This window comes from Anas acuta, chromosome 2 (genome assembly GCF_963932015.1).
Source record: "Anas acuta chromosome 2, bAnaAcu1.1, whole genome shotgun sequence".
Lineage (NCBI taxonomy): Eukaryota > Metazoa > Chordata > Aves > Anseriformes > Anatidae > Anas > Anas acuta.
The window spans coordinates 117,795,215-117,808,287 of NC_088980.1; the positions used below are offsets into that span (position 1 = coordinate 117,795,215).

Here is a 13,073-nt window from a genome sequence, read left to right on the forward strand (position 1 = left end):
CGACTTCAGCACTAAAGGCACGCTTTGGGGGAATACTGAAGAGCCCCACTACAAAGTATGAAAAAGGGGGTAGGCGATATCTAGCGGGTTTGCTGTGGGTTCAGTAGGGTGCCGTGCCCCGAGGGGTTCACGCTGCGAGGCGAGGAGTGCTCAGGCGGTAGGGGAAGGTGTAGGGTGTAGGGTGTAGGGTGTAGGACTGGCTTCCTCTGACCGCGCTGCTTCCCAAGCGTGCCTCTCAAAGGAGCGCTCCGGGGGTTACGGGACATGCGGCTGTGCTTGGGAAGGATCTGTCCCTTCCACCTCCATCGTGCCTGCTCCGGCCAGCGCCCTGCCTTTCCGACCGGCCACTAAGGGGCAGGGAGGGCACCCAGCGGGGCACCCCCGTGCCGTCGGAGGGCCGCCTCCTGCTGCCCCAACGGGGGAGCGGGGCCGAGGCGTGTCTGGGTGTTCTCCCAAACACCACCCCCAATCCTCCCCCCCCCTCCCAGGTGCCGGGCCGAGCCGGGCCGTGCCGGGCGAGCCCCGGGGCCGCCCCACGCCGCAGCGGGAGCCGCCGGCAGCGCCCCGCAGCGCGCCCGCCCCCGCGGTCCCATTGGCCGCGCCGCTGCTCAAATAGGGCCGGGCGCGGGGAGCCGGCAGCAGCGAGCGGGGCCCGGCGGCCAGCCTGTCCCCGGCCCGCACGGAGCTCTCGGCATCGGCCCCCGGGGGGGCGGCGACGGCGACAACGACGAGGACGAGCGGGGCCCGGGCGCAGCCCCCGAGATGAGCAGCCCCGATGCGGGCTACGCCAGCAGCGAGGACCAGGCGCAGGGGCGGTGCTCGCTGCCCATCATGATGCCGGCCGTGGGCCCCTGCCCGTGGGCAGAGGCGCTGAGCCCGCTGGGCGAGGCGAAGGCGAAGAGCGAGGCGGCGCCGTCGGGGCCGTCGGGCGGGCGGAGCAAGAGCGAGGCGCGGATCCGGCGGCCCATGAACGCCTTCATGGTGTGGGCCAAGGACGAGCGCAAGCGGCTGGCGCAGCAGAACCCGGACCTGCACAACGCCGAGCTCAGCAAGATGCTGGGTGAGCGCCGGCGGGGCTGCGGGTGGGCATGTGGGGGGGGGTGATGGGGGGACGGGGGGTTTGCGGGGTCTGTGGGGGGCCGTGGGCTGCGGGGCAGGGGGTTGAGGGGGCTGCGGGGGGCTGAGGGGCGTCGGGGCGGCCGGTGTGACGGTGCGTGTGGGCGCAGGTAAATCGTGGAAGGCGCTGTCGCTGGCGGAGAAGCGGCCGTTCGTGGAGGAGGCGGAGCGGCTGCGGGTGCAGCACATGCAGGACCACCCCAACTACAAGTACCGGCCGCGGCGACGGAAGCAGGTGAAGCGCCTGAAGCGGGTGGAGAGCGGCTTCCTGCAGCACGGCCTGGCGGAGGCGGCGGCGGCTGCGGCGGCGGCCGGGCCGGGCAGCGAGGGCGGCGGCGGCGGCAGGATGTGCGCCGAGAGCCTGGGGCTGCCCTACGGCGAGCAGGGCTACGCGGCGGGGCCGGGCGGCGGCCACTACCGGGACTGCCCGCCGCTGGGCGCCGCCTTCGACGGCTACGGGCTGCCGACGCCGGACCCGTCGCCGCTGGACGCGGCGGACAGCGAGGCGCCCTTCTTCGCGGCGGGGCTGCCGGAGGAGGGCGGCCCGGGGCCCTACGGCAGCTACGGCCCGCAGGCGGCCGGCGAGTACCCGGCGGCGGCGGCCGGGGAGAGCCCGTCGGGGGCCGCGCTGCGGCGGCACCTGGCCGCCGGCGAGCCGCTGGGGCCGGCCGGCTCGTTGCAGGGGCTGCTGGGCTGCCCGGCGCCGCTGCACGCCTACTACGGGCAGATGTGCCAGCCGCCGGGCCCGGGGCGCGGCCCCCCGCCCGTGCTGCCCCCGGTGCTGCCGCCGGTGCTGCCGCTGCCGTCGGGGGGGCAGCCGTCGCCCCCGCCCGAGGCGGCGCCGTGCCGGGAGGCGCTGGAGCACTTGCCGCAGGACGAGCTGCTGGGCGAGGTGGACCGCGCCGAGTTCGAGCAGTACCTGCGCTTCGCCTGCAAGGCCGAGCTGGGGCTGCCCCTGGCCGGCCACGACGCCGCCGAGGGGCTCTCGGCCGGGCCCATCTCCGCCGCCGTGTCGGACGCCAGCAGCGCCGTCTACTACTGCGGCTACCCCGACGGCTGAGGAGGGACTGCCACGGAGCCGCCCGGCCCCGCTCCTATTTATGTAATTTATTGGAGGCTTCTCGGGACACTTTCGCAGGCTCCGGCTGGGCGGAAAGGTGCGGTTGCCGTGCAGATTAAAAGCATGTGTTTCAAACTGGTCCTGGACTGATGTGCCAGCATGTTTACACTTCTTATTTTTTACGTCCATGCCCGAAATTATGCTCATTCTTGCAACATCAGCACCGTTACTTGTCTTCTCAGAGCACAGTTTTACCAGCTGCTTTTAACTATAAATTATTTTTTTCTTTTTTTTTTTTCTTTTTTTTTTGTACTTCAAGGAAATAAATTAATGTACAGCCGCTTCTGTCATTCTTGTCGGTCTTACGGGCCTCTAGGGAGGCTAAACTACTTAAATCATTCATGCCCTAAAGTGCGGTGAGGGGAATGCAGGTGCCCTGTGATACGTCTTTTTACCATAACAATGACTCTGGAAGAGTAAAACGGTCACCAGGACCCCGGGAGTTGGTTCCTGTCCCAGAGCTGGATGGCCAGAGCTATGCTGATCTCTGTCCCTTGGAGTTAGGACACATGTGACTGTACCTAGCTGTGGCCTTTGTAAGCGTTCTTTTTTTTAGCCCTCTCTTTTGTAAGTGTCAACTAGAATTTGCAATTGTCATTAATGCATCGGGAATAACCTCTGCCCTGAAAGTGTAATCTCTGTAACAGAAGGAGCTAGGTAAGTTTGAGATACTGCTTTTAAAGTACTTTGTCAGATTTGGATACCTGTAGACATGAAGGTGATTTTGCCTTACATTTTCTATTTAAACCAAATTATTTGCAACGAATCACAAATGGTATTTGTACTGTATTTGCAAGTTCTTTTATTTTCTGCCACCTACCACAAGAAAGTTTAGGCCATTCTGCCTCTTGGGATTCAGGCTTCCACCAGTAAGGAGAAAAAAAAAAATTGTCCAAATGCTCATCTCAGTTGCTCTCAGTCAACTGCTGGTATAAATTACCCATTAAAACAAGAGCTTTTTTTTACTGATTCACTTGTACTGCCCTGTGACATTTCTGCCCATGCAACAACGTGTACTACATCTCCTTGTCATTGTAACACTGTCTGCTTATGCATAAAGCATACGTGACTCTTCTGTCTGGAAGGTGCTGGCCGGTGTCAACACACAATAACTGTTGTAAAGAGTTTCAGATATTTTAATTGTCAAACAACATTGGAAGAGATATCAATAATATTCATAATATAAATATTTTTAGATAAAAGTACTTTATCTTGTACTAGATTCTTAGACTACTGAATTGTGGATGAAGAAAACCAGCAAAAATTTCAGTTGTGTAATCTGTGTTCAGTTTTGTCAAAGTTATGGTAATTGTGGTCTATGACAATGGTTATTTGCTGAACACCTTTTACATATGCAACGCAAGCTGAATTATTTTCAGACAAATAATCCAGTAGAAGCATTCTTGATCAGATAGTCTTTTATATATTTCAGAAAGTGTAATTTTATTTAATTCAGAGGAAATTTTGGTTATGTCCACTGACTTCAATGGAGTTGGGATTTCACTGAGTCATGTAAACTCTTTTAACTGCATGTGTGCAGGGTGTTGAAATGTTCAATTGGAATTGTGGTTGCCCCAGATTATTGTGGCATCATTTCTTTCTGAATTTTTACAATGAGAAAAATGTGAAGGGTGTGGTGTCAGATATTAGGAGGTTTAAGTACAAGATGGGAAGTAAGACACATTAGTGTTTTACATTCTTATTTTAATTCGTCTGGAAAAAAACACTGAATATGTTACAGCGAGTACAAGTTTAACAGCGAGTACAAGTTTAACTTAAAAGTTTTAAGACCTTTGTAGCTCCTAGATGACCAGCCCTAGTGGGTCATCTGACCATCATGGTTCTCACACTCCCCCGTTATGGACTGCTAAAACTAGGAGGTGCTCTTGTTCAAGTCATTGCATAAATGTATTTTTTTCTAAAAGAGCAAAAGACTAGTGAAGACATGCCTTAGATGCTTACATTCAGAGTAGACATTTAGATACATTGAAATCATATTATTTTTGTAGGCATTGCTTTTGTTTTCTTATATTAATTTGTTGCAGATGTCCCAATATTATAATGTTATTGTATTATAGAAAAAATCTTATTAACAGTACCTAACTGAATTACGTGATAAAATTTTAAAAGAATCCTCCTGTGAAAGAAAGTTAAAGAAGAAAAGCTTAGTTTAGGAAATCCAAAAATAAAGTGAAAGAATGTCCAGAATTAAGGTTACCACTAAATAATTTCTAGAGAGTAATGTTATGACACAAGCATTTATTGGATATGGATGTGCATATTTTCTATAGAACCCCAATGTAGGTAATCCATATCTTACATAGAACAGACATACAAATATTGAAACCAAAAGGCTCTGTAGTTCTAGCAGTTACAACACTTTTTCTTTCCCAAGCCAAGTTCCTCTTGCCTTCAGTTGCAGTTATGAGAGCTCAACACTTCTGCAAATGGTCCCAAACTGACTGCTTGGTGTAAAGAGATGGATTGGTGCAAGGTTCTGAGTCTCAAAGTCTCTTACTGCATAGAACCATAGCAAATACAGAATGCAGGTCTCCAAAGTACCATTAAATTGCCCTGACCTTGAGGTGACCATTTCCCTGCTTCCTTTGACCTCTGCTGTTGCTCGTCCCTTCTTCATTTGCTGTCTGCCTTCTAATACCGATTTTTTCCTAGAACATTTTTGATCATCTGTATGATAGCAGCAGCTGAGGAACGCCTTACCAAACAGTATGTATTCCAGCCTGAAGTTTGAGCCTGTATTTTGACCTGACACAAGGTGAGGACTGAGAAACAGACATCGATAGTGTTTTTTTTTGAGATAAAAATTTAGGACAGCAAAATGATTCCAGGGCTGTGCAATAATTGGTTTGATTTCCATGTCTGGAAGGACAGCAGTTATTTTTCCTGTCTTTTCTGCATCTTTCCTTTTGCAGTAGCTTCCTTTTACAATACTTTTTTTTTGCCAATCTTATATTCCTTTTGTGTCTCACATTAGTATTCTTCCTTTTCTGCAACATCCCTACCTGGTATGCATAACCTTTTCCTCAAATAGCCTTTTTCTGTATTATCCTCAAACAATCAAGCTTCTTCCCTCTGTCTGGATTCTGCCCATATACCATATGCTGTTCCTTTTCATAAGTGTTTTTTGTTTTTCACCTCTTATTGTTTCCTGCTGGTAGTTCCCCACTCTCTCTATCCACATCCCTACTCCCTCTGATTCTGTTCCTGCCCCAGCCATGCTCTCTTTCCTACCTCATTATGTCCCTTCATCTTTTCTCTTCTTTCTCTCCTCCCTGTGCCTGTGAGGTGGCTTCATCTTTACCAGCTTCTTCCCTTCTTCACGTTTCATGCTCCAGTGCTTCTCATCAGACTTTTTTTTTTTTTTAAATAGTTTCTATTTTGGAGTTTCACAAAGGAGAATACTAGTCACACCTCTGTGTGATGTCTATACCAGGCTAGATATTAAAATTGTACTGCAAAATGTTTCTAGGATTGATTTAGTATGTTTGAAGGAACATATTTCGTTTTCAGAAGCATATGACCAATTTTACTGGAAACTTCTGCCCTCCTCTAGAGCCAGCTCTTTGGGATGAAAAATTCCTGGTTGTTCAAATATTCTGCTAAAACTATTAAAAACTGATTTGATATTCTTGAAATGAAAAGTCTGAGATGACTCTAGTTGTGGGCATCAGTATCTGTCATGTTCATCATCAGTAGTGTTTTATTTTGTTTTATTTTATTTCCTAGATCCATTTTACAGAGGCCACATTGCTTTGATTAATTTCCATATTAATGTAGTGAAACTGATGTTCCCTTTGCAGATGTTCTTAAAACTATTGATTTACCTATTGAAAATCTTATCCATTCTGAAATGAATACGGATATTCAGACAAGGAAAAGCTATTAAGTGTTTTAGCAACCAATACATTTATGGCTTTATGTGGAATGAGAACTACATTAATCTAAATTCATACAGAAATTTTAAAGTTAGGGTTACATACATTAAAGTTAGGGGTACAAAGTAGAGAAGCCTAGGCTAGTTAGTGGAACAAAAGCAATTTAACTTTGTCAGCATAGTCCTAAATAATGGCAAATTTCTACTTATCATCAGGTAAATTATAAATAAACACCTGGTCTTACCCTGGTGATTTAAAAATGTATTTAAAAGGCTACACAATTGTGTAGAGACAGGGGATTTCTCACTGGGTGTCTTACTGTCCATGGAAGACCTCACTAAAAAACAGGTAGTACATTGTAACATACCCTCATTAGTTCTTTTTTTATCTTTTCTTTTTTTTTTTTGAGATTAAATATAATTATAAGTTATCTGCCCTAGACGTAGTTAAAACATTAAAATACCTACTGTATGTGTCACTTCCATTTGAAAGTGCCACAGATCTTTGAATATTAATCACACAAGTTTCAACTTTTGAAAAAAAAAGCCAACAACAAAAACCTGAAACAGTGAAAGGTAATGGTATATACATCACATAACACAGATGAAACTGAGAGATCAATCATGATCTCATGAGTTCTTTAGTAAACTGAATCTCAAAATGAAGAACACCAGGAAAAACACAGAACATTTTAACACGTGTAGAAATGCCCTTTGAAATATTCATAAATTTAAAACAGATTGTTCTGAAACTTGTCGCAGTCTCCTTGAATTTCACGGTGAAATCAATTTTAATTTTTGGTTTCTATTTGTTTTCAGACTAGATCAGAACAGTTGTTACAGGAATGTATTTTACTAATAGTGACAATAAGAAGCAAAGTAAAAATGCTTGAGGTGTTGAGGTTCTATTGTTAGGCGTATCCCCTTTCATTATTAAATCTTATATTTATGTATCATACCTGCACTGTGGTGCAAAATAATTTCATGTCCTTGACATTGAGAAATACTGAAGTAAAGTTTTAGAAACAAAGATCCTCATTAAAATCAAATTTTACTGTGTAATTTTTAAGGTAGGATTTCAGCATCTTCTGCATTTTAAATAAGCAACAATTCAGAGAAAATCAATCTCCATCCTACTCCTTATCAGAGAGAAAACTTGTTTCACAGAGTATTCCACAGAGTTATCAGGGGAATACGGTCATTGTTCACATTGAGGGTGGCAGCTCGTTTTACCCACAGAGAATATATTTAGGTACCAGCAATCTTGGGTTTCTTCCAAGGTATTGTGGAGTTGCTCTACAGTGTCTGATTTACTTTAAGGCTTCTTGTTATTGCAGTTTAGGAACAGAATTTATCCTGCACACATCCTGTTCAAAACAAAATTTTGTCTCCTGTTGAACAAAGATAAAGAATATTAGAATGTTTTTGTGGCTAAAGGTTGTGTCCACATTAACTGGAAAGGTAAACTCATATTTGTGAATTCATGGACGTGAACTGATTGATAAACTCTGCTTTCAAATACACAGAATGGCATTTACGGGATGAGTCTCAGGTACAGTCAGGCTAATATAATCTTGATTTAGTTTCATGCTTTGAATATTTTAATGAAAAGTTTCACTTCTGTCAGCTACTATGGTGAGTACATTGCCTATACATTGCCTTTATTACATGCACGTGCTTTCAAGATACCCATGTATGGTCATTTTGCTGTGTAAAATCAATGCTGGAATTAATGTTTCTGTGAGCAAAAGAAAGCAGATTTTGTATCAGATAAATGCAATGTATATATATATATATATATATATTATACTTTTGAATAGAGTATGATGTCTGAAAGCATAATATTACAAAAATACTGATATTGATGTAAGAACCTTGATTCACAAAGTCCTGAACTTGCTTTAAAAAGAATGGACTTGATTCACCATTGATTTGGAATACAGCAGCTGTTCTGCATCACAGAATCATTTAGGCTGGAAAAGACCTCTAAGATCATCAAAACCTTGTCTTGGTGAATGGAGTGCAATGAAGAAACTGATCTGGTTAAACCTGTAGTGAGCTATTTAATTCATAGAAAATAAGCTAGAATTTGTCAAGATACAAGTGTTATCACTTCTACACTCAGAATTTCATGTTATTTCACTGCATATATTCCTGGAAAGCTGAATGAGAAACTCATATGAAAAGCTGAGGCAAAAGAAGAGAAGCTGTTCAGCTACTCCAAAGTAGGTCAGAGTAGTGTTTTGGGGGAAGACGATGCTGTTTTATATGTACTCTTATATAGTCTGGAAATCCTCACAAGAGATATGAAAAAACAGAAGGTGGCTGTTATTTTGTTGCTGTAAATTGAAGTGCCTAAAAAAAACAACTCTATAGTAATCTACTCCTTTTCTTAGTGCCCCACAAGGACTCTCAGAGACAGGTGTGTTTCATCCAGATGCAAAGAGCTTGATTTGCACTTACAACACATAAAAACACTCCTTGCTAACTTGCTAGCAAGTGTAACATCAGCTATACCCTACCTCACCTATACCCTGTATCATTAGTGCAGGGGACAACTGCCTCAATCCAGTGGGTTAGTTGTACTGAGTGGTTTGGTGTACTTATGTAAGGAAGCTTATGTAGTCATTTACAGTCTGTTCTGGTAGGAAGATGCAGAGAAAAAAGCTTTGTCTTTCAAAACCTTTCACATTTCATCCTTATAAATTTAAGTTGATTTCCGGGATAGACGATTCTGCAAAAAAGCTGTCTCTCATTGAGATACTTTCTTTAGAAATTTGAGAGCCTTGGTAAACAAGATGGGAAGCAAAGGATCTGAACAAAAATTTGCTTCAAGTACATCAAATGCAGAGCATCACTACTAAATCACTTCCAAGGCAGAGAAGAAAACGCTGTTTGAAAATCCTGTGTCAGGGCTTTTAAACTAGAGTGACAAACCTGAGGCTGTAGTTCCACAAACATTTTTCATGGTGACAAAGCCAATAACACTGATCCAGGTTAAAATATTTATTTTTGTTTTTAATCCAGTTTTGCTAGGAGAATAGTGTTCATAGAACTGTAGCTGGAGTTCTTTTCTGCTGCCTGTGTCCAAGGAAAGCCTTACCAGGGGGCACGACCACTCGTTAGATCAGAAAGGATAAATAGTACCTGATAACTAATTTGTTCTGGCATAATCTGCATTTCTATAATTTATGAAAATGTTGCAGTGTACACAATCTATACTTAGAAGCAGACAGCAGACCAATTGCTTGTGTTTGTAAATACTTTCCTAGTTTTAGCAGAATTTGAATGATTTGATGTGACACAATTAGTGTTATTTCTTTTGACAGATACCTAAAACTCTGTAGGGGTGAATTGGACATGAATGTTCTTGCATTCCTAACTACATCAGTGCTGCTGCCGGTTAGGATAAGCTGTGTGGATTCACAGAATCACAGCATCACAGAATGGCTGAGGCTGGAAGGGACCTCTGGAGGCCATCTGGACCAGCTCTCTGCTCAGGCCACTCAGAACAGGTTGCCCAGGCCCAGGTGCAGGCAGCTTTCAAAGATCTCAAGGGAGGAGACTCCACAACCTCTCTGGACAACCTGTGCCAGTGCTCCATCACCTGCACAGTAAGGAAGTGTATCCTGATGTTCAGAGGGGGCCTCCTGTGTGCCAGTTTGTGCCTGTTGCCTCTTGCCCTGGCACTGGGCACCACTGACCCTCCTCTTCTCCAGGCTGAACAGTCCTACCTCTCCCAGCTTCTCCTCGTAGGATATGTGCTTGCTGTGCCTATGCTAATTTGGAATGAATTCCTATTACTACCCAAATGTATATCCTGCTAATAATTGGCTCCATATGGGCTTACTACTGTAGCAAAGCTGCCCGTTGCAGTAACACAGCATGGCATGTTCAGGCTAGTACTGCTGCCTGACAGCCTTGACATAAATGTGCTATTTCCTCTATTTGTATAACAATCCTTGGCTACCACGCACATCCTTGGACGTGAGTTTTCACTTCACAGTTCCCAAATGGCCTTCATACAATTTGCTGTGTGTGCATAGCCTGAGTATTGCAGAAATAACTACACCGATCCTAAAGCTCAGCAGGGAAGTATATTAGCAGGGCAGTTAGACCTTCAGCTGCCTTTTCTATTCCAGAAGCAATTTGTTTATTGTGCTTTAGTTTGGATTTGCATAATACCGTAGCTTTTTACTTTATGCAACACTATAATACTACTGCAGAAAATTTATTTGACATAGTAAACATTGTCTGCTTTTAGTCTCCTTTAGTTATGATCTGCTGCTAGCAAGTGTGACTGGCAGTGCATATAAAATGAGAATTTTTCCCTGAAATGAAATCTTAGAAATTCCGTGCTTGCCTTCTGCTGTGTAACCTATGCCGTTCTCAACCTCTGCTTATGTGCAGCCTGGCAACTAAGCTGCTTCCTCTTCCTTGGGAAAGACTGTTGCCTCCACTGCTCTGCTTCCTGCGTTGCTCATTTAACTATCCAATACCTTCAGAAAATGTTGCCAATTGTTGTTGCTAGCAACAAACAATCTGCTTTATATTTTGAATTTCAGCTATAATATTAGTGTTCATCTCTGTAATGGGTGCTGCCATTTTTGGGGTTAGAGTTTGAAACATGATGCTGATGATCTGTAACCACAATTGACACATTTTCATAAAGTTATTAGAAAAGCTTTTTGAATTTGAATGTTTTTGTGTTTTACTGGGGTTAAATCAGTTAGAAATCTGAAAGGAAAGCCAACAGGCTTTTCAGTGTGATCTCCTATTGCACACAAAACTGTGTTCCTGTTTTCTGGAGAGAGGCTTAACAGACTGACTTTACAGGCAAGCATGTACTGTGGTATGTACTAATCTTTTCAGATGCATTTTCAGACTGTGAGCCTAATCAAGAACCTTACAATTTTCATTTTTTATTCATGGTTTAGAGAATCTTTCCTCAAATGAGGTACAAAATATGGTAATAATCGAACATCTCAGAAAGGGAACAGAAGTTTAAACATTTTGTAACTGCATGCCAGAAAGTTTCCCTTTAACTTTGTCTTTGAATTTACATCAACAACAAGGCCATGGAATATCTCTGAGTTTTAGAAAAGCTTGCTGTCATTCTTGTGAGCTATGCTCTCATCTACAGCCTGTGAAATATATTCTCAAGGTTTTCAATGTATTCTACATAAATGGATTTCATAGCACAAATACCTTCCAAATAATACTATGGTTGCCTAAGCCTAACATCATTTGAGATGTCTCAGGGTATTCAAGACAATAGCACAGGACAAGCAGATGTGGCATAGGATTTGCTGAAGACCTCTGCAGCCTTGTGGAACAGCAACAGTGTCTTGGCTGGAATACACACTTGCTCATACCATATAAATAGCTCCTTTTGGAGCTGAATTTGTCATAGACCTGAAGTGTTCTTGACCTAAAACCTGGGAGTGAATCACAGTGTCTGAGCTAGATAAAAGGCCACATCTCCTGCAACCTCTTCAGCTGTCTTAAGTGTTATGTGAAATTTCTGCAGTTTGTAGATAGTTTGGAAATATTCCAAGCTTCCCTTTGTGCCAAGTGATGAACAATAACTTTGTTGCGATGTCTCATATAAACAAACCACGTTAACTTGACTCTTCATATTTCCAAAATTAGAACTACAGCAATATCCAGGAATTACAGATATTTTCCAATATTTGTAACCTTCAGGAGTTCTCATGATTCACTCTAAAGCAAGAGAAACTAACTGTTTTCCAAAGTTTACCTTCATTATCCTTGATAACAGGAAGGCAAACAGTGTCAACCTTAACTATGACTGTCACAGCTTGGAAAGCTCATTTGTCAAACAAGTTTTCCCTCCTCTTCCAGCAAGATTGAGAAGACCATTCTCTGAAAACACTGTGCTGTATTTATAGGTTATTAAATAAAAAATGCTGAGGAACTAATACAACTAATACAAAAACAAACAAACAAACAAACAAACAAAAAAACACAACAGCAGTCAAGAACTAAGGGGAAAAATAATTCAAGTAATTGACTTTTGCTTGATTACGCCATTGAATTAACAGTTTTATACTGATAGGTATAGTAAGATTTTCAGAAATGTTAGTTATGTAATCTCAAATTTTTTAAAATTCACAATGTTGACACTGGTGGAAAATCTAGACATCAGAGGTAACTTGGTGAAAGTCATCGTGACATTTTCCAATTTTACAAATTTTACAAGTTCACAATCTTAGGGCAGATTCCCTCAAATGGAAAAGGATGAACATAGTATTTTTCTTAAGGAAAGCCTGACATGGAGAGTTGCAAATAATTTGGCTTAACTTTGACAACCAAAAATATATTAAAAACAATAATTAACACTACATTGCAACTAGTGAGAGGATAATGAAATCCTTCAAGAGTTGGACTTGATGATCCTTAAGGGTCCCTTCCAACTCAGGATATTCTATGATTAAAAGAAAACAGAGTTTTTCAGGAATTAATTTTGTCAAACCAAACTGTTTTACTATGCTAGCAGAGTAAATAGTAGAGTGTTTTAGGCAGAAACGGTAAATATAGCTTGATGATATATTTTGATGTTGTTGTTTTATGCTATTTTCTCTTATATTAAGGACATATGGTCCAGATTTTAAATTATGGTCCAGATTTATGGTCCAGAAATATGGTCCAGATTTTAAATTACAGTTAAGAATAGCTATCAGTGCCTTCACCTATAAATATGAAAGCTGATTTTATATGGAATACTTTTATGTTCCAATTTCTTTATTTTGTACTTTTAGTACTGAGTTGGATGAATACAGACTAGATTTTTTTTTTTCTTTTATCAATGTGGGAAGGGCTGCAAAAAAAATTATAAAGGATAAAATGAGAATTTAAACTGGTCCTTCTAATTTGGAGGAATAGCCTGAAAGCAACAAGATGGATTTCAAGAAAAGCACA

General features: G+C 43.2%; 1 protein-coding gene across 1 annotated transcript; it reads left to right on the forward strand.

Moving 5' to 3' along the window:
• Nucleotides 1-622: 622 nt before the first annotated feature.
• On the forward strand, nucleotides 623-6,691 carry SOX17 (SRY-box transcription factor 17). The gene is made up of 2 exons (XM_068671867.1): nucleotides 623-1,060; nucleotides 1,227-6,691. The coding sequence occupies exons 1-2, from the start codon at nucleotides 763-765 to the stop codon at nucleotides 2,174-2,176; spliced, it is 1,248 nt and encodes a 415-aa protein (XP_068527968.1). The 5' UTR covers nucleotides 623-762; the 3' UTR covers nucleotides 2,177-6,691.
• Nucleotides 6,692-13,073: the final 6,382 nt, after the last annotated feature.